The sequence below is a fragment of the Melospiza melodia genome, chromosome 4, assembly GCF_035770615.1.
Source record: "Melospiza melodia melodia isolate bMelMel2 chromosome 4, bMelMel2.pri, whole genome shotgun sequence".
NCBI classification, from domain to species: Eukaryota; Metazoa; Chordata; class Aves; order Passeriformes; family Passerellidae; genus Melospiza; species Melospiza melodia.
This window is the reverse complement of record NC_086197.1, coordinates 70448773-70470975: the sequence shown is the minus strand read 5'-3', so window position 1 is coordinate 70470975 and position 22203 is coordinate 70448773. Positions and strand designations below refer to the sequence as shown.

The window sequence follows — 22203 nt, the reverse complement described above, 5'->3', positions numbered from 1 at the left end:
AGAAATAATTCTCAGGTTTGTATCAAGAAAAGCAAGAAAGAAAAATCTGTCTGGAAATGATGTGGGAAATTGCAGCTTCCTAGTGAGCATTTGTATGTCTCCTTTGGAGTGCTAAAATACTTAGCATTCTGAAAAAATTTGTTGCTATAAACCTGACTGCACAGGAAAATCCAGCTTTAGTGCCACTGCATAAAACTCCAAAGCTCCATGAAGTGCTGCCTTTTCTTGCCAAGAAAAGAAATCTCAGAAATCTACACAGCACAGCCTGTGGTGCAGAGCAATTATGGTCATTTGTCCTTCCTGGTCCCCCTACACACATCCCTTCCCAGCAGAAATAAAAACAAACACTGGTGCTCATTATTTAATAAGCAATGTAGATTACAGGGCTGTTCCAAGTAACAAAACTGAAAAAGTGCAGTTTTCTACAATCACATCTCCAAAGACACATACCCAAATACCCCCAGTGTGGTCATAAACCTTTTTACAAAGTGATCTGTATGTCATGCCCCTTCATGCTAGACCTGCACAGTGCCAGAAACATTACCTGTAGAAGTCTGTCATACGGTTTTAAACCTCCCAGATCACCAGGGCCAGCTGGTCGAATGTTTTTAACATACACTCCTTTTTCCAATAAACCATCTGAGACACTGAACCCAAAGTCTTCTCCATCAGAGTCCTTGTACAAAGTTACCTGTGGAGGAGAGGTGATGTGATGAGAAAAAACACTATCCTCCCATTTCTACAAGCATGAAGCAGGTTTTCTTCCTAGGATGGTTTTGGTGATTTTTATTTTTTTTTTTCACATTACAGAGATCACTTACCTACTATTTGGTACTTACAAATTAAAGTTGTCGCCATTTTGACATTAAAGTTGTTGCCATTTTGACATTATGTTAATATTCTCAGAAGCCACCTTTTTCTTCTCTAAATAAACAGCCCTTTTCATTTCTGCTTGTCAGCTGGAAATTTGTGGTATTTAGCCCCCTTTTCTGGTGTCACTTTTTCATTCTTAGTGTTTTGTCTCTCTATTCTCTAGCTGCCAGGATCTGAGTACAAGATATGGCTTCGTTTTGCTTCAAGTACAAAGATCTGGCCTCAATCAAACAATTGGTGTTGTGTCTTGCAATCAAGGGAATGAAGACTATTGTCAGTTTAAGCTCCAGACTGCCTGCTTTGGGCAGGCAGTGGTCCACCCTGTAAAGCCTAACCTCAGAAGTGCTCAGTATAAGAGTTATAATGCAATCTTTTAAGGAAGCACAAATAAGGCTCCTTCTGAAAGAGCTTGCAGGCAGTGTTCTTACAGTTACATAACCATGAGGTGGTCATTAAAAAGCAGGAAACAGAAGATGAAACAGTTAGGAGAAGGCTTTTCAGTTATTCAGAAGGTAAGTCCTCACAGATAGTTCTGTGAATTTAGCTATTTGACAGATAAAGATAGAGACTTCTTTGTGGGTAAGTGGCATGCTTTTTTTAGGTTTTTATTTTTTCTTGGTCCTCCCTCATATCAGGGGTGCTGACCCATGCAAGTAAATTAATTGTGTGAGTGTTGTGCCACTGTGCAGAGTTACAGTTGCACAGTCAAACCCCTGTTTTTAAGGCTGTAGCGTGTATCACCTTTAACTCAAAATGCACTGATTTTATCATACCTTGGCTGATAAAAATGACATTAACTGTTCCAAAATTTTATAATGACTTGGTACAAATAATGTTCCATGTGTTGCATCCTTGTGTGTGCACCAGCCACTGAATTCCTTCCTGATGTTTCTGAATTGCAGAATCGTTTGAATTGAAGGGGACTTTGGAGAGTCTCTAGTTCAGTGTCCTGCTCAAAGCAGGCTGAGGACATGGTTGGTATTTCACAGAAGGATGCCAAGGCACAGCAGTGCTGGGGCACAGCACTGGTTGGTGCTGCCTTCAGAAAGCTGCTGAGCTCCTGTTTAAATTGCCAGTGTGAAAAGGTATGCCAGAACAGACCAGGCTGTCTCCAAACAGGAGTAAAGGATTTGGGTTTCTTTCCTGCTCTCTGCATTTTTCTTGACTTGGGTTTAGGGGTGTATCAGCCCTGTTGTGACCAGAATGAAATCACAGTCCCTAGTAGGTTTGGTAGCTGTGCTGGGCAGCAGTTGAGAGAAGCTGGACACAAGGGCAGTGGCTGCAGCTTTAGCACCATTTTCTCTGTAATGTGGATGGTGCATTGTGGGGCTGCTGTGCAAACATCAGAGCCTTGTGCCGTGGGCAGCACCAACACCCCCACGTGGTTTTCGTCCCTTACTTTACCCCAGCTCCTCCTCTTCCCCTGCTTTTGTCCCCCTGAACAGCCCTGCAAAGCAGAAAGCCACACCTAAAGTCCCCTCAGGCTAAAGGTTTTCTTCCTGCCAGGGACATTTTTGGGTATGAGCTGTCATTTCATACTTTGCAGGGACTGCGGAATTTAAGTTTCTTGCCTTCTTTTCCCCCATCCTCCTCCAAGATAACTTCTTGCCATATGTCTGATCTGTCATATGTCCTCCATCCCTGCATGAACTTTAGGAGTCAATGGGCATTTTAGCTACTGAAAAACCTATCTGCAAATTCACAGTAATTAATCATAGAATGATTTTAATTTGTATCAACAGATGCTATTATCAGCAGGACTCTAGGGAAATTCTAATAATTTGCTATGAACAGAGGCTTTTGGTTGGTGATATCACAGCATGTTTAACATGGCTTTAATGAAGAGTGTGTTTGAAGCTGCTACAAAAGTGCTGTAAGACCACCATTCTGCGAGACTAAAAAAAAAAAAACAAAAACAAAAGCAGGAAGATACATTTTACTGATAGATTTGGATTTGTACTTCCTGGCAGAAATTAAAAATAACTAGCTCTGGACCAAGACTCAAATTCCTTTCTTGCAAAGTAACTTTTTTATCCCCATCATCACAAAGGACAGAAGTTCTTCAAGTTAACTGCTTCTTCAAGAAGCCTTGAAAAGTTCATGTAAAAATGGGATATAATGCCTAAGAGAAGCAGACTTGAAATATTCTGTCCTGTTCCAGCACAGGTGGCATGTTTTTTAAAAGGAACTTCCCTTTTTTACTCCTTTTCTTTTCCCCTTCTTCAGGCACTGGAGTCAAATGGAGCTGGCTCCAGCCCCAGATGAACAACAAAAGCACATGAAAGAGGGGACTCTCTGAAGTCATCCAGACTTCATTCTTGTCCTAAGACAGGATCAACTGCACCTAAGGCATTTCAGAGATACATTTATCTGCCCCACATTTTCAAACCTCCGGTGATCAAGATTCCACAGTCTATTAAAGTAATCCCTTCTAGTCATTCAGATGTTTCCCTTGGGTCTAAACTAAAACACCCTTGCTGAGGCTTAAGCCTGTTGCTATCCACAGAGATCAAGATCACTTTATTCTGTCTTTCTCTGCAGTGATGTGAAATAAGGCTTATTTTTCTCTGGATCCTGTCCATATGGTCAACATCTTTCTTTAAGTTTCAGATCCCATACTGGACACTATTACAGTCAAGACCTTCTCAAAGCCAAACTGGAGTGGAGAACAGCTCACCAGGGATGGTGGTCCCATTCATATGTTCCATGCCAGAGTTGCTTTTTTCCCTGTTTTCAGTGAGTGATCTATCAGCAAACAGCACACACACAAATCCAGCTCTAGACACCCACAGGAAGAGCCATGACACATTAGCACACCTTAACCTGGATCTTGTCTGTAATAATGCATGTGCTACTTCATGCCCACCTTGTGAGACAAAAAATGGAGCATTTCAAATTACAAAGGGCATGAAAGAGGGGCTTTGCTCTAGAGAGTCAATGGGAAGAGACTGCAATGGAGCAGGCAAGGCAGGGGACAAGGAGGGGCATTGGGAATGATCATCCCAAGTCGTTTATCAATCACAACTTACACATTTCAAAATATTTCCTGAAGCTTGTGGTTCTTCAGATATACAGATCCTAGATTTTTACAACCTGCTTCCCTTATGGCAATCTTCTCTTGACTTTTGCTGTGCTTAACAGGAGCTTGGAACTTAAAAAAAACTGATGCTTGCTTCAGGGATGAGGTAGCAATTTAACTTTGTTGCATGTTTGACAGCTGTCACATTTTTCAGATGGAAGTAATCTGCAGACAACTTTCTTTTGTGTTAGAGGTTATAATTTTTGGGCTAATTCTTCCCAGGGTAACATATATTCTTCAAAGAGAATCTCTGATAAAAGCCTTGCTACCTGAAATACTCAATTTCTACTCAATAATGGGTATGGACAAAGCCCTTCCACAGGTTCCTCATCTTGACTTGCAGCAACCATCTCTGAAAGGAATAAAACTGCAGACAATTCACACAACACCTAAATCATGCTGGTTTATCTCTACTGCTGATCACAACTCTTTGGAAGGTCTGATCTCAATAGCAAAATCTCCATCTGGGTGATTTATTAGACTTTTAAATTTACATCAGGAGCCTAAGGGAAAAAGAAAGTGGATTTGGAAATTTAATTCATATTTCATAAGCAATTAAATAGTTACAAATTTAAAACACAAGCTTATACATTTTGAGTCTGTGCCTATGCCTCTTCTCCCTCTCAAGTCTATGGGAAAATGCTTAATTTAAATTCATACATCTTGCACAGATCAGCTATTGAGATATTTTAACTGACTGTAATTTTAGGTTAATGACTACTTGTAATAATAATATTGAAAAATTATCTGATCCTAGTGCATATTTTTGCTCTCAGAGGAAAGCGTGCTCTATGAAACTTCTGAAAAATGGTCTGCTATGATTTTTAGAAAAATATTAATCTATATTATTATCTAAGTAGATAAAATCATTAAAGGCATTCATTAAATTTGGGTACTGATATAGCAATACACTATCCAGCTAAATTAAATGTTATTAAACCATCTAGAACAAATGTTTGAAGAGATTTGTAGGACACTTATCTCAATCCTATTTTCCTCAGGACACGGACAGTTCAAGAGCACAGGTGGTGAATGCGATGCAGAAGGAAGGAGCAGTGAAGAATTCAGGTTGCTTTGCTGCAGAGTGAGCTCTGACCTGTGTGCACCCAGGCCCTGCCTCAGCAGGGATGCAGACGGGTCACAGTGACACAGGACAGTGGCACCTGCCCTCCTGCCTCAGCAGGGATGCAGAAGGGTCACAGTGACACAGGACAGTGGCACCTGCCCTGCCTCAGCAGGGATGCAGACGGGTCACAGTGGCACAGGACAGTGGCACCTGCCCTGCCCAGAGACTGGCACAGCTCAGCCAAGTACGGGCTTGAGAATCTGCCAAGGGAGGTCTCAGACAAGCTGTGTCCTAGCTTGTATCTCAGAACTGCCCATACCATCACATTTTCCCAAGTCTTCCTATTTTTCAGTCCCCTGCAGAGGGCAGAACACATTGCCAGCAAGAGGATACGTGAAAAATACTTCAACCAAGGCATTTCTCTGACAGTGAAGTAATTCCTATGGCATTGCAGCTCTTTTATTCAACCTCTGGTTGAATAAGCTGTCCAAAGGAACAGGGTATTAAACTAAAGGTCCAGTACAAAAAATGAACATGAATGCATGAGAGAAAGTAGCAGGCACACTGCTACACAAGAACCAGCAGGAAAACTAACAAGTGAGAACTTGCTCAGGTAAAAAGCAGTCCATGCTGCCTGGGCTAACCTGCATGTGTCATAGGGGTACAACCTCACTTTGGGGAATCAGAGCATAAGATCCAGTCACTAGTTTCTATTTTTCTGGAATGCCTGTAAGGATTTGGAAAATTCTTGGTACAGGTTCAACATTTAGATGTTTTAGAGAGGAAATGACTCTTCTCTGGGTGAAAGAACAGACAGTAAAAGCAAACTCAGCATCACTTCAGCAGACGGGAAAAGTGGGTATATTGTCTGAACAAAATCTGGAAATTACTCCAAGGGAAGGTCAAAGCAATCTTAAAAAGAGTCAGCTGAAGCAAGAGAAAGCTCATGGACAGGTTATTGGTACTGCTCAGGACTCAACAGCTAGTTACTATCACAGAATACCACTGACTCATTAACAGAAATCTCAGAACTCCTTTCCAGGTAATGATTTATTTTAGCATGTAAGGCTGGCTTTGTAATCCAGAGCTGTGCCTTTGCTGAATGTGAGCACACTGTGAAATGCCTACTGGCATACTTTGGTTTTCTATTCCACATTTATTCACCACTCAGAAAAACTGAGCCCAGTACCTAACTCCACTGATCAGATCAAGCTGGAAATAGGAAAAGCTTAAAACTATCCCAACACATCCTTATTGATCATATACATTGGCAATGACTTAATTTACCATATGTGAGATCAATTCTCTACTACCTTCTATAAACACTCATTTAGCCCACGCTCAGCAAGTCCTTACATTGCTGAACTCAAGTGAACTACAGACCAAACTCAGGCAAATCCACAGGGCTTAGGAACCAACTCAAACCTCTGGAGAATGACCAGGTGACATATTAATCAAATATCCCTGTATTCTGCCTCCTCTCTGGAAAGATCTCAGACCTTTAGGAGGAAGGTGGGTGCAGGAAATGGGATGCTCATTCCCATCAGGGAGAACAGCATTATAATGTCCCTTGAAGTTTTGGAAATTGGTTGCTCTTATGGCCTCACTGGACTTGAGACCTAAAGTGGTCTGGTGTTTGCTGGGCATATCCAAACATCCTTTATCCAGTACTTGCTAGGAATGCAGTGCCACCTCCATATCACTGAGTGATTCCAACCATCTTGAGCAGTGAAAAGTTGCATAGTCTGAAGATTATTTATCCTTTTTAGAGCAAAGGAATTATAAAGAAAAAAGAAGCAATACCTAATTTGAAATAACATTCTATATTATGTACATTGGATTCCTTGTATTTGATTCAAAATGAGTGTAAATTTAAAAAAGGACCTATGGGAGCCCCAAACCCTCCTGAGTAATTTCCTGAAGAAATGTATTTTCTAGAAATTAAACTTTGCTTTCTTAATGAACACATTTTGTGGAGAAGAGTTATTGGTCCTGTCAATTCAAATTACCAGTGGATGCTCCTTTCAAAAGAGCAGCGCCTTTTGAGGATTTATTGTAAAATGAAATAGTAGACAAGGATGCATCTTATTCATTTGTTTTCCCCCACAAGGATCTATCATTAATGTGTTTGTAAGAACTAATATGCATGGCCCCCAAATTACATCTGTGGAGTCATTATAAAAAGTGCTTACTGTGTTGCCATATAATTAGAGTTCATGTGCTGAATATATTATTTCAAAGCTGTCAGAAAAAAAATTACAGACCTTGTGTAACTCCACAGGAGTTGGCGACATGATTTCTTTCATTTCTTGCTTAAATTTTCTCAGAACCATGGACTTTCTCCCCACATCTGATGGCAATGTGTTGCTACGAGTAGCTTGACTGTAATGTGGCCTTACAGAACTTCTTTCCTGGAAGCTGGCTTGTCTTCCCAGCTGGTTACGTGGCTGTGGGTTCTCCTGATTCAAACTCATTGTACTTCCTGACATTATTGTGGCCTAGAGCATTAATGAACAGGTTACTTGTAACAGAGAATGTGGGTTAAGTAAGCGGTTAATTCATAGCAGAAGGAAAAACACCTCTATTCTTTGTTAGAACACAATCACTCAGGGCACAGCAAAGGCAAGAGGATAGATGTTCAATCTGCTTGCAAGTCACTATAAAATAAAGACCACAACAAAACACAATAACAATATATGAACCCTATGGGCAAAAGTTTTCAGATGGCATTTCAAACTAAAATACTGAGCACCAGAACTACTGTGCTTGTAAGCCAGTCCCCTGGCAGACTGAAGAGTATGTAGTGCAATTGCTTACTTTAAAAATATTTTACACATAAATAAAACAACATCTAAGTTGTGGCATAATTGCATTTGCTGGAATTGGAACTACAGGAAGGCATTTACAATTCACACTGTGTGTGCAAGCTAAAAATATGTGAGCCAGCAGAATTTGTAGCTCTAGAGGCAGCATGGGCAGAGTGCCTGGCTCTACCCAAGCTCAGGGAAAACTCAGCGCAGGTGAGCTCACTGCCTGGAAAGAAACTTTGCACGACATGCACACTGCAAAAGTGGCTGCCTTAGCTCAGCACTAATACTGGCCCTGGTCTCACCGCTGGTTTTAATCTCAGTAAAAGCCTTTTGCTTTAGATGCAAGAATACAGGAAATCATGAGAGATGATGATGGGAGTCACCTCGCCCACTGTGTGGAACAGGCTGAACTTTAAAAGAATCCATGCACAGCAATGAGCCTTCACCCTTGGGAAAGATTTTCTGCTCTGGGGAATGGGAGGCAAATGCACTTTGGTACAGCCACTGTGGGCACAGGGTGTGCTAAATTTCCTACTTATTATCTCTTCTGATGGACAGCTGGAAAGGGAAATTTAAAGACCATAACCTGAACTCTGACTGGGACTGGATGCAGACAGCCTGCTTGAATGGGAGAAGTAAAAAATAAGGGCAAAACAGACAAATAAATGTTTGCCTTTAACTCTGGTGAGCATGTCTGTCACCCTTCCTTCTCACAGCTGCAGCACTACTTTCACTATAAGATAATGGATGGTAGCCATAACACTCTTTTGTGCTCAGTAATGACTGATATTACTGGCTGATGGAGCAAAAGCAGCCAGAGGACTTGGCAAACAACAGCCTTCTTTGCTCTTTGGCTGAAGACCTTGAAATGAAAAATGATAAGGAGTCCTTGACTACACCATGGCACTTCATAAAGCAGAGACATGGCCACTCTCAGCATCCTGTCACACTGAATGAGTCTGGCTTTCTTTTCAGAGCTGGGGGTTGTGCAACGAGGCAATGCTATAAATGGTACATCTACAGTTCTGAATTTCACTTTCGTGAAAGGCTGAGGAAAATTCAGTGTGTTGAAATCACTGAATTCTGGTCAGCATGGATGACCTATTTCTCTTTTGGAATTATCTATTTCCATATCCTTTTATTTTGCTCTGAATACCGAAAACTGCAAGAGAAGCCTGCAGTACTAAACCATATCTAACTATGGAATTAAACCAGTATAACATTTTCTCCTACATTTCTCTGGTTTTCAATAACAAATATATGAGAATCACATTTTGCTACCCGAACATGCAATACAAAAGCCATAAATCTGAGGAAGTAGATTAATCTGAACTGAAAAACTTTCACCCAGTTATGCCATTCACATTCCTCCTGGCTGCTAAAGGACTTTATATAACATAAAAATGAAAATGAGATTCTGCCAGTTTTGCAGCTCCAGGAATTTAAAAGAACATAAAAGAAAATATTTTAGCACCTTTCATTCTGTAGCTTTAATTGGCAGTATAATGGTAATTGTTGTGATTAGATAACTTAGAGAAAAGGTGATTAGACAATTAAACACTCCCAAGTTACTCTGTCTCTGTTTTCTTCCCCCGATGCCCTCAGCACAATCTAACACAAAGTATGGTTAGATTTGTAATAAACTTAAGGATGAAATATGGAAATTTGTTACACAGTGAAAAAATTGCTGCATAATGAACATTTCTCACATTGCCAGCTTCTTTCTCTTTCAGAGTGGTACGATTACAGGTAAACATTTTGAGAAGCTGATTTTCTTTTATGTTCATCTTAATCAAATTAAGTTTCAATTTAAAAGACAACCTACAACATGCTAAGAAAAGCTGCATGAAGCATCTGTCAGCGAGTGGAATGTATTGCTGCAGGAAGGTTATGCCCACTTAGAAGTTCTGTGCCATTTGCTGCCTGTACGGACAGCATCGATGGTTATGCACAGCAGAAGCTGCAAGTCAAAAGCACTGGGGTGAACATGTTCACAGAATTTTGGTTGCATTGCACAAAAGAAAATAGCTCTGGTTAGGGGCAGGGGAGGCAGCTGCACAAGCAAAAATATAAAGGTAAAGGGTAGGTACCAAGAGAGTCATGTTTCTCAAACACAGACGCCTGTCAGCCTTGTCCTGTGGAGAGGGGTTAAAGCTTTTAAATGAATTGGTGTGATTAGTGCAACTTAAAAGAAAAAAAGGAGAAAATAAAATGAATGTAAACCAAACCAAAACCATTATATTTCTCTATAATTGGAAAGAAAGGTTAAGATTGTTCTACCTCTAGTTCCCTCAGAATTCCTGACTGGCCACAGGTCTCTAAATCCTCCAGAGCCTGAGACCAGAAATTTTCCTCCTGGTCAGCCTCGGTGTTATCATGGGTACCTGTGAAGCTAGATTTACAATGAGAAGTTAAAAAATGTGGACTTTTTCCCCCCTCTAAAAATATATATATTACACACGTGCCTTGCCACAGACTGCAACTTGAATGACACAAGGTTATGCAGGAGAGTGGGAGAGTGGCTGACCAGGAGAGGCCGGATGGACATGCAGAGCACATGACAGACAAGCCTTCTCATAACCTGGCAGTCACTAGCAGCTGGCAGGACCTGAGCAGCGAGTTGTTCAGTAAGGAGATAAATGGATTCCAAGAACAATTCAATACACATTTTTACTGGATTGAAACTGGGACCTCCCTATGAAAATTAATGAATTAACCAGTAGCTGTGTGCGGAGCTGCTCCGTGCAACAAATATTTGCAATAAAACCTTTCAACCTCACAGACTTCTCCCAGGCAATATGGAAAGAGTCCTCTTTTTTATTTTTTGCAAGCAACATTTTTCAAAAGAGGCTTGGTGGTGCTTTTTACCTGATTCCTTCAGCCTAAGCTGCATTTATCAATTTAAGCCCACCTGATTGCCATAACAGAAACTGCTCCAATCATTTCATACATAAACACAGAGAAACTTTCAGGGATGCCACTGTCTTGCATGGAAACTTAGGTTTCTGGTGTTTCATAAATGCACCCAAAGCCTTATTAAAAGCACTCTTGAGCAGATGTTGGTAACAGTGATGCTTAGGGTAGCTGCTCAGCAAGCGAGGTCTGATAAAAACCTCCACTCTGGGCTGCGGTGACACAGCCCAAAGCAACACCTTTACAGTGTATGCGTGTACTCAGGGAGGGAAGCAGGAGGGGGTTCTACCTTAGCAAGGGGAAGCAGCTCCATAAAGGTTCACACAAGCATCAGAGCTGCTGCATGGGAGAGGGCTGATTATGTGAAAGGCACAGGGGAAGAAGGATGAGGAAGGAAAGTGACAATTTGCCCTTTTGGTGGCAGCAAGCTGTTACTTTGGAGCAGCTGCCCATGGACTGCAGCTAGTGGTGCTTAACCAGCACATAAACAGAGCAAACACTATTATGGAAGCATCTGAGGCCTTGCTTGACAAACAATGTATTACTGAGAATAGCGTGAATGTAATTCTGTTTACAGAATAGCTTTTAAATAGGAGAATTGCCCAGCACAAGGGAGGACAGCTTGAATGCTTCACACACATGATACTCTGCCTCAGAGATGCTTTCTTACAGCTACAATCAGTCAAGCAGACAATGGTCAGCCATTTCAATCTCTTATTGCAATGATTCTCCACCTAGCATCAGTGTCTCTTCTAAGATATTGCAATAGATACAGCAATGGCAAGAATACCTACTCAGATCACAGATGCAATTCCTCCCAGGCAAGACAAGAAAGTATTTAAAACATGATTTTAGAAAGATCCTTGACTTCTGAAATGAGCTTTTCCCATAAATCTATGTACTACTTTCAAAAGTCAATTTTGAATATAGATTAATTTATCCATTACAATATCTCTTATTATATTGCACATTAATGATATCAAATGGAGCTTAAGCTAATGACAGGATAATTTGAGGCAATTGTCTGCGACAGAAAAACCTGGATTTCCTAGAACTGGAGGTCCATTTCTTCTCTGACTTCTGTGAAACAGAAAATCATGATGCCTCTATGTCTGGACTTCTTAGTGGAAACAATTTCTTTTTCAGCTCTCCTCTCTTCTTGTGCTCTTTCTCTGAGTCTTGTCTCCTGGTGTGTGAAATCTCAACTTTTGCATCTTTATTACAGCCACACGAGTAATTTGTAGCTGAGCTACTACACCAAAACACCAGAAGACGTACCAAAACAATTTACCTAGATGTCTTTTTTATCTAAAACCTGAGGGATTGATTTTAAAACATATGAAATATTGCTTGATCCATAATGAACATATTTGGTTTTCTGACGCTTTTTTAAAGAGCTGTCAGAAATAGATACATAAAAAGACTGAAGGAAAGGCAGTAGGACAGATAATGAAGACATGGGTATCTGATTTGGTTCTCACTCCCATATGAGAGACAAAAACTTTGTGTTTTTTAGTTTTCTTAATCAGGAGGTTCTTGGATCTGGCAGACTCGTTCCTGTAAGCATTGATGTTTTAATGTGTTACACATTTTCTCTGGAGCAGGAACTGTAACAGACTTGTCCTACCTGCCAGTGATAGGTAGACACCAGGATAGAGAGTGGTTTAAGCCCTCTGGTTTCATTTGCTTGCCCACTGAAATTTCTGTCAATCGACAGCAAGTTAATGCGGTTGTTTTCTGCTTTTACCCTGTTTTTCTCATTTCAAATGATTTTCCTTTCTTCCCTTGTCTTTTCACACCCCCTGCCCCCCAACTCTGCCTCAGCCCAGCTGGATCTCACTTCTGTGCACTTTTTGGTTTCCTACCTGGAAGTATTCCACTCTTCCAGCTGTCCCCCACCTTTCCTTTGCCCTCCAGAGGAACCTTTCCACATCTTTCCCTCTTTCTTCACGCTCCTGACGCTCTCTCCACCTGATCTTTCTACAGATGTTTGCTTTAAATGGTTTTCTTGATTCTCTCCCAATGTCTCAGTCTCCTTCTGTTGCCACGCATTCTTGGAAGCTGTGCTACACAAAAAAAGGTAAGAAAAAATTACTTTCTACAGCTAGAGAGGGAGAGAAGTTGTTTAGCTAGAACTACAAGAAAAGTGGTGCTTTTTCTGAGGATTCCTGTAACAGGCTCAGAGAACAGACACAGCCTTCTCAAACACTCCAGCACTTGGGATAGCAGCACCATCAGATGTGGCACAATCCATCCATTTTACAGATACAGCATTAAAGTAATGGCTATTTTAATGTGTACTGTATCTCTCAGGTGTAAGTCACATCGACAAGCAGAACAAGACTCTTTAATGTGCATATTTTCTGCTCAACAGTGCTTTAAAATGGTAAATAGAACACATGCTTTTCATTTAGAAGATTCTGTATTTTACAATCCAGCTCTCTGATTCACTGCTCATCAACTTTTTCAGCCCATTACTTACATAGCTGCAAAACAGTAGGTGTTCTGGAATCATGGCTGCATCTCATTTGAGAAACATAATATGGGCTGTAACTGTGGGTAAAGACCCTATTAAACTAAAAATATTAGGCTACCAAGAATGGCCAGTATGAAGAAAACGATCTGATTTCCTTTATCAAACACTGTCCACTACTAGCCTATGAAAACTGCAGTGTGCTTCTGCAGCAGGGACCAGAGGAGCTGGATATGGACTGGGAATTCACACTTGCTCATATCTTAGCTGCCATCTTGCCAGGCTTGTCTCCAGACAAAATGCCACAAAGCTTTGGGCTATATCAGAGGGTTTGTCATTCAAATTCTGAAAGCAGCATCTAATCTTTCCCTTGATTTGTATTTCAAAGCTTACAGACTGGACCTCATGGATTTCCTTACCCAGTGTGTTTATATGGGCACCAGGAAGGGTTTTTTTTGATACCAAACTTGAATTTTTCACAGACTGGGATTTCAGGCTAGCTGTGCTGGCACACCAAGAAAGTCTATTTCTCATGAAGGACATGCCTGTCTTCCCACATCTGAGGAAGAACTGTTCATTGGCAGAAATTACCCAAGCCTCTGCAGTGGATCCACTAACAAATCCAAAAGAAAAGAAAACTTAGAACAGAAGATAGATTTTTGGGTCTTTCACTATCTCCAGGAATTGTGAAGTAATTTCTTTTCCCTCAGGAAATGCTTTTGTCTGCAGAGAAAAACTGAAAATGAAATTTACTTCTCAGGAGAGAAGGAATAAATGCATGGCAAAATACCAATAGTTTGGACAAGACATTTGTACCTGGATCACTTTTTACTCCTACTGAATCACTCCTACTGAATGTGAATGTCTCAAGCATTTATGGAAGAAGACTGCAATTTGTGCTTCTTTGCCCAAACCAAAATGAATTTTCATAGAAGACAAAAGATTAACACACCAGCTGCCTTCAGCCACATTATCTGTAGGTTTAGTTTTGTGGAGTGGAAAACAGATCAGATTTTTTCTGAAACTTGCCCAGGGAAATGCCCTAATTTTTTTGTTTGTTTATTCTTAAGGGATAAATGCTGTGTTTTATAGGCTGAAGTAACTTGAAATAAATATAGGTGTCTTGGTGTTGGCATCATAATCCTCCATAAAGACCACTAATCCATCCCAGTAAGTTTCATTAAGTATACTGTGTCTGCTGTAACTTCATTAGAAAACATAATTTCACTCAAGACAGGTAGTGTTGTTCATTTTTGAGGCAGTGCTGCAGCTGCAGGCAGAGAACAGACACTGGTCTGGCACTCACGTGCTTGCTGCAGGTCGGTCCCACTCGTCGTCACTGAGCCCCGGATCGTGGAACGGGTGATTCCGTGCTTTGCCGGGAGGGGACAAACTGCCCTGCTTGGGACTCCTCCACTCGTAGGCATTGAAGCTGTATCCTGAAGCCTGATAGGTGTGTCCTAAAAAGAGGAATTACTAATTTGCAGCAATGCATATGCTGAAGTGACAGGAAAGCACACCTCTGAAGCCGGCTTCTCAAGAACTGTTGAATTTGTCATTGTTAACTTATTTTTTTCTGTAGCCAGATTGTTTGACCTAGACTATGTCTGGAATTAGGCATGCTCTAGAGTTTCTCTTGTGAAAGTCCACTGAAAGCAAAATCCTAAATACATCTAACACTGTTCTCCTACTGTTTATGTCTCAGCTGCTTCTATATTTAGTTCTAGATACTGCCACAATTTATCAATTTCCCATTCAACATCCTAGATTGAACAGTAGTGAATAAATCACGTTATGGATGTGTTAAATATGTGTTAACATGGTCATATGCAACATACCCAAAATTAAAGCTAACTTAATAAGAAAACTGCTTCACATGTGTTGAAAACAGTTTCCAAAGATGCATTAAAATATCCCATGAACTTGGCTTTTCACGTGCCCTTTTGCTAGGGCTCTGAGAGCTCAGGAAAGATCTGTCTTACAATGGGCACACATTCCCAGGACCAATATACACCATCTCTATCACCCATTTCTAAGTGTCTCAAGGCTGTGTAAGTGGCATCACATGGCTTTTAGACCTGAAGAGTTTATTTCTGGGTGCTTTTGTCATACTAGCAAAGCAGGTACTATTTCAATAGTACTTTAACTGAAACCAGGTGTAATTTGAATTCCGGGTAGGAAGAAGTTTCCAAGTGATGTATCAAGAAGAACACATGGATCAATGGGTCACAAGCTGATGCTGATCTAGTAAGCAAAATCCATTATGGTGGAAATGATATACATAACATATACACTATATATGTCTGTATGTATGTGTGCATGTATGTATGTATATATACACACATACACATATATAACACATACATGTAATATACTGCACCTTGATATATTACTTTTTTGGTTCTGTACACTAAAAAAGTTGGTGTTTTTTGATGTGCATATTGGATTAGGAAGTGTTATTGTTATCACTGCTGCCCCCCTCTAAAGAGGGTAATTTGCTTCCAAAATCAGTCTAGACCCGTCTCCCTCAAATGCTGTGTACCTACAGAGCTGTGAGTATTTTCCAGCAAACTGGCAGATATTAGCACAGATTCTAGGAAAGGTATTGGTTGGGGAATGTGACTGCTGTGTGGGGAAGGCTCTGGATTAGTAAAACAGACACATAAGACAAAGGTACAAAATGGGGTATTAATTCAAGGAGAGAAAAGACAGCTCACCAGCATTAAATTGGTAATTAATAGGATAAAGCATTATCTGGTGCTGCAGAACCATCCCCCAAACTCCTCAACTTGCTTAGTCTGTGCTTATTGCCAAGAAGGTTTGGAGCAAAGCCAAACTCAGCTTGATGGGTCAAGACAGAATGAACTTTTATAAAAATGGGGGCCACCACGACACCAAGGGATAAAGGCACACATCTGGTTGCACTCAGGCTGTTTAGGAGAGGTGCCATGTATGCAGTCAAGTCTGGGCTGATTTTTTCAAGGGAGTTAAAGAAAAAACTGCCTTGAGGTACTGGTTCAGCTTTGGCACAGAATCCAAATAATCAGTACTTTGGAAAGCATTCTGCGCCTCAATCCTTTCCATAGCTGAACAATTTGCTCCAAATACATTCAATTCATCCAGAAAATGAGAATTACCATCCTGGCACTTATTCAGCAATAGCTCTCCTTAGACCTATCAAAAATACCAGACGAAAATCTAATACAACTTATTTTGGTAAACTGACCAATACAGTTAAGGAAAGGGATCAAATTCATCCAAATTCCAACTCCAGCGGAAAAGTTATTTGAAGTAAGGATCTATCTGTCCAAATACCTCCCAGGTAATGGGAATACATGCTTTACTATGGGAAGAAACATTTTTAAAAGAGTTAAATAAAACACTGAAGTTGTGTGTAAGTTACTTTTCTTGTTATCAAGAATAAATATTACAAGATGTCTATATCCTTCACTGCCTAAATAAATATGTGTTACAAATTGAAATTATTTGAAAATCCTATATAAAACAATAGTCAGAGAGAGGTGAAAAAATTATCATTATAGAAAATCATGTCTTTAAATGGAATTATTGTTTTTGACAGCTGGGAGTTAGGTGTTAATACAGCAGGAATGAGGAAGAAGCAAAGGATTTACAAATTATAGGCAATGACTAATGTTGCCCTTGAGCAGTTTATAATAAATCTGTTGTCATTTAAAAATTAATGCATATGGGCATCAAACTCATGAACATCTCCAGAGTGTTCTGCGCCTTGCATTGATCTGTACTTGAAGGATAAACTCATTTAGTTGTGGATGAGCTATGGACCAAGCAATTCAGATGCCAGTAAAGCTAACAAAAGCCTGTTAATGTATTGATAAATGCTTTGTAACACATCACATCCTCATGAAAGAACGAATCTGAGGCCAGCCAAGTGCAAGAAATCATGCTGCCTGCCGAGATGTGTGGTCATAATGAGACAGCAGCACATTATAAAGTACAGGGTTAAAAGTTAGTACAGATAAAAAAGTTCTACTTAGGGCAAAGGAAGGTCAACCAGAAAGGCAATAATTCCTGCCTTAAATGTCGATTGTATTTTTGACAGTACCTTGATTTCCAAAGCTGGTATCAATACCAGAGCCATCCCAGGACTCCACTGCGCTGTCCACACTTGGCACTGCAGTGGAATAGATGTCTGAGAGCTTGCCAGATTTCTGTGCAGCAGAGCTTTCATCTTCAGCATCACTCAGCTCACTCACGTGACCCACAGGCACAGAAAATTTCTTGGGACTGGTAGCTGAATAGGATTATATAAAAAAAAGTGTTGATCCTTGCTTTACTGCAGTTCTGAGAATCTGGTTTTTACTCCTGACACCAAGCTTTTCCATGGATGGCTAAATGCTTGTTAATCTGCAGTAACATGTGCATTAAGGACCATGGATGGTACTCTTGGCCCCACTCACCATCTGTTTGCTTCTTGATTTTCAAGGTGACAGTTTCTCCTGCCATCTGTAACAAATGAATGGCTTCACTCAAAGGTTTTCCTTTCAGACTGCTACTATTTATTGCTAGGATTCTGTCTCCTATGTGAATTGCCCCAGTCCTACAATAAGAAAGAGAAATAAAACATTGAAAATAGAGAGTAAAAGGCAACAAAGGCAATTTCTTTGCATTTTGGAGCATTAAAGTCTCATCTCCCTTTCTTTCATTCTGCTTTTACTGCTGTGTCACAGAGTAATTCTTTTGTTAGAAATGCTTAAAGCAAGTCACCTTTGTTGTAGTGACAATAGCAGAGCTGAGGCATTATGTGCATTTCTCTGTTACTGTGACAGTTGAGTTAATCACCTGTGGATGAAACTCACTGCAGCCCACCTGCTCAAGAGCAATCTCAGACAGCTTAGTAAATCCTAAATTGAGTCAAGTTTCTAGAAGTCTCATAACATTGTAAGCAAGCAACACTGCTATTTCACAAACCTGGCCTTCAGGATGGGTCAATCAAGAAAAGAAAATAAATTATTTTTGTGTAAATGGTTCTGGCTGTGCACAGTATCATGTTTTGTGTGCTGAACCTTCTCTCTGAAACCACCACCAAAGGTGAAACCACCAAATTTCAACGACTCATCCAATCTGAGAAATGACAGGTGACAGAAATCCTGATCATTTTCATTATTCTCTATCTATCACTTACCATGAGGAGCATTTCTGCTCCTCTGAAAACACTTCCTATGGTGTATGTAAGTGCACATGCAGATGCAGTAGCAGATAAGTGTATGATGAGTTCAGACAAACCTGCACACATGAAGTGCTTTCTTTATTTATTGCATTATACAACCCTATTGGTTTTAAAAGACTGCTAAAATGTTCCTGTTACTCAAACTGCTCAGTTGGATTGATATAGGTTTTCCTTGGTGATCTATAATAATACACAATCCTCTGCCTTGTATTGTATGTACATCCTGCTCGTGCTCCTGGAGCTTGGCAATGATCAAAAAACAACAGCAAAAATATTATGAACTCAGATTTGGGAGAATTATAAAAAAAATCAATTGCTAACCCAGGAAAATCAGGGTTTTTTCGTAAACAAAACAAACCTCTATTTTGGCAGAGGGAATATTAAAAATGATTTTCTTTCCAACTTACCTTTCAGCTAATCCTCCTTTTGTAAGGCTGGAAATGATTATGGGATCAAAGGGCTCTTCAGTACCAGAGATTGTAATTCCAAGAGGCCCACCATAGCGCTTGAGCTCAACAGTATAAATAATTGCTCCAGAGCTCTCCTGTTCATCTGCAATAAATGCCAAGGGGATGCAATTGATTTCTTATGAAAGAAGGAATGAAAAAAATAGCATATTCAGTCTAGTGACTGGTAATCGAACAACACTTTCAAAGGATCACATCTCAGATACAATTCTTAATCATATCCTACCAGATTATTTTCTAAAAAACAAAAATTACCTATTATGCAATTTTTTATTACCAAAAGCTGATAGAAAAACAAGTTGATAGAAAAACTCTCCTCATTCTGTTAAGACTAAATTTTACTCTCTTTAAAATCTTTAGATGATCTTCCTATCAAACTGGAACTTAAGGCTATTTTGTTACAGAATCACAGATTGATTGAAGTTGAAAAGGATCTCTGGATGCCTCCTTGTCCAACCTCCTTGGACAAGCAGGGCCAACTACAGCTGATTTCCCAGGGTTGTGTCCAGCTGGCTCTTGAATTTCTCCATGGGTAGAAACCCCACAACCTCTCTGTACAGCCTGTGCCAGTGTTTGGTCACTCTCAAAGTAAAGAAGTGTTTCCTGACACTAACAGAACTGCAGTGTGTTGAGGTTTGTGTTCAGTCCCTCTGGTCCTGCCACTGGGCACCACTGAGGAGAGCCTGCCTCTGTCTGCTTTACACCCTCCCCCCAGATATCTATACACCCTAATAAGATTCTCCAGGCTGAGTGGTCCTATCTCCCCCAGCCTTTCCTCAGAGGAGAGATGCTCTGGCCTCCTCATTACCTTTGTGACCCTTTGCTGGACTTCATCCACTGTCTGTCCATGTCTGTCTTGCGCTGGGCAGCCCATGGACTGGACCCAGCACTCCAGAAATCCCTCTGCTCTGCTGAGCAGCAGAGAAGCATCACCTCCTTGGACCTGCTGGCCAGGCTCTGCCTCTTGCAGACCAGGAGGCTGTTGTCCTTATTTGCCACAGTGTCACATTATTAGAGAAAAGGCAAGTTACTACTATGGTATAAATACTGATACTCATCTGTTTCTTGAACTGAATAGAAGGTATTTAAAATTAAAGGTAATTCAAAAGTTTTAAACCCAAACTTTCTTAAATTCAAAAGTCATTGTAAGATGAGCAGCTGTGTTTGTAAATAGTCCATGTTTTTGATGGACATCTTTTGAGCTTTTTGTAACAGAATCAAAAATATATTCTGTATACTGAATTATCAACTAAACTGAATAGTAAGTCCATTAGATATTATTTAATGATATTGCTTGAAGTTGATTTGAAGTTGAACTTTGAAGTTATTTTTAAGTTTTATCTCACCAAACAATTATCAGAATTGGAAAAGAATCCATCACTGAGTAAATTTAAATACAATCTATTTCCTTAAACAACACTCAATAGGCATTTCACCAACAAGATATGTGCCTGTATTTATACAATACTCTTTACATATTATTAAAAAAAACCTAACCACAGAAGGAGAGCAATCAACTGTAGCATCTTTGAGTTGTGAAGTAATATTTTAAAATTTAAAATGCCAGAATTCTCCTCAAAGTAACAAATGCTTTCTAGCTCATGTTCTGATATTGGAATTCAGCCAGGACAACTGGTCTGGTGGACAAATTCTCTTAGATCTGTGGGTAATGACATTTTAAGCCGTTCAGTGAATGTGGAAAATGTCTAGGATGCACATTCCATAAATGTTACTAAAACTAAAACAATTTAGAAAATTCAAATGTTATAATTCCTGTAGATAGAAAAGCTTAGAAAGGGAAAAAAAAAACAAAACCCAAACCTACATCACTAGCAAAGGCTCAAAGAGTTGCCTCCTTCTAATACTAAACGTGGTACTTTAGGCAGAACTGCAGGAACACTAATACATTCGAAGCTACTTAAGTTTCTTCCCAATTTTCAGAACATTTAGATTTTCAGCCCCCCACCTTCTCCTTCTATATCCTCCTTGCTATCCACGTACAGAAAAAGCTACACACAGAGACTCAAAGGAGAGAAGCATTAGTGGTGTTCACTCAGCAAAGAACGCAGGGGGTTTGTGCCTGCCTGGGGCATTGCCATCAGTGTTGTGGCACAGTTCACATCATGCACTTTGTTTGCCATGCCCTTCCCAGAAGCACCCAGGTCCCCAGATGTCACTGGAAGCCCCTGTGTGGCTCACAGTGGGCTGGCATGCACGCTGCCACTGCACAGCAGAACAGGGGCAGCTTTGCTTGCTTAAAGCATTTATGAACAACCACAAATCCCCTGGGGTCTAATGCTGGCACTGTTCATCCAGAGGTGGCATGGACATGGTACAAGGCTTCAGCTGAAAGGTGGAAAGTAACACACCAGCTAGCTGAAAATGTAATAGCCAGCACTCGCTAACAAGTGACACAACATTAACATTTCCCTGCTATATACACAAAGTGAATAAAAAGTTACTAACAATCAGCAGCCCTTCCACATGAGAGCTGGAAGCCTATAGATCTCAGTGAATGACTGGAAAGGAGACTGGTCCATTACGTCTGTTTCTGGTTAGCTGTAGGTCAGACAATTATTGGCAGAATGCTACGCTGAGCTATCCAAGAACAGGGCCTGAATTCACCAGGAAGGCCAGTTCTGCCATGTGAAAGCAAAGAATGGTAATATTCAAGAAAGGGAGCTAGCCATGAGGTTAATCAGGATTTAAGATTGTCCTCAGTTTGGGAAGCTGGCAAGAAGAAAAGGAAAAATTGTTGGAAGCATACCTCCATCTGGGGAGAAGATATAACTGAAGTACTATGGTTATGGGTCTCATCTTTTTGAGATTTTCCATCTTTCTTTTCTTGTGATGCAATTCTTGTGGCTAATTCTTGGAAATCACATTTAATGAAAGTAGATCCTCTGTGCTTCAGTGGCTCTGCTGTGCCCAGTGGCCTCTTGCTCATCAGAACAACATCAGAGCAATGGAGTGACAAGGGCAAAGAGCAGCAGGATCTGGGGAGCCCTGACATGCCTCACCCTGCTGTGGCCTCAGCTGCACGATGGCTCAGAGGAACACAGCTCTGAGAGCCCCACTCTCTGCCTCACCTTCCTCAAAAAAACATGCCGTGAGAAATGAAAAGAAGTTTAAATCTTAATCTTATTCTATGCTTTACAAAACATTTTGGAGTGCTCCATGCCTACTCATCAATCAGCATTAGGCTTGTATTTTCTCAGGGAATTTATCATTTTCCTCTGTTGAGTTTGAGCAGCATATTTCTTCCTTTGTGAGGAAAAAAACTTTCATAAGTAAATTAATGGCAAACACAAAA

The 22203-nt window shown here is 40.4% G+C and overlaps 1 protein-coding gene across 12 annotated transcripts in view; it reads right to left on the bottom strand.

Annotated features, from left to right (window-relative positions):
• Positions 1-22203, bottom strand: part of GRIP1 (glutamate receptor interacting protein 1) — a 309100-nt gene that overhangs the window by 2329 nt on the left and 284568 nt on the right. For 8 of the 12 annotated variants that reach the window (XM_063155105.1, XM_063155110.1, XM_063155112.1 and 5 more), the window contains 9 exons: positions 18831-18975; positions 17654-17793; positions 17299-17487; positions 14521-14674; positions 12607-12807; positions 10109-10220; positions 9919-9963; positions 7283-7516; positions 545-691 (listed from right to left, as the gene is read on the bottom strand). In XM_063155105.1, coding sequence (XP_063011175.1) covers positions 545-691; positions 7283-7516; positions 9919-9963; positions 10109-10220; positions 12607-12807; positions 14521-14674; positions 17299-17487; positions 17654-17793; positions 18831-18975 — 1367 coding nt within the window. The remainder of the gene's footprint in view (positions 1-544; positions 692-7282; positions 7517-9918; positions 9964-10108; positions 10221-12606; positions 12808-14520; positions 14675-17298; positions 17488-17653; positions 17794-18830; positions 18976-22203) is intronic. The other 4 variants (XM_063155113.1, XM_063155104.1, XM_063155114.1 and 1 more) reach the window with 2 other exon arrangements.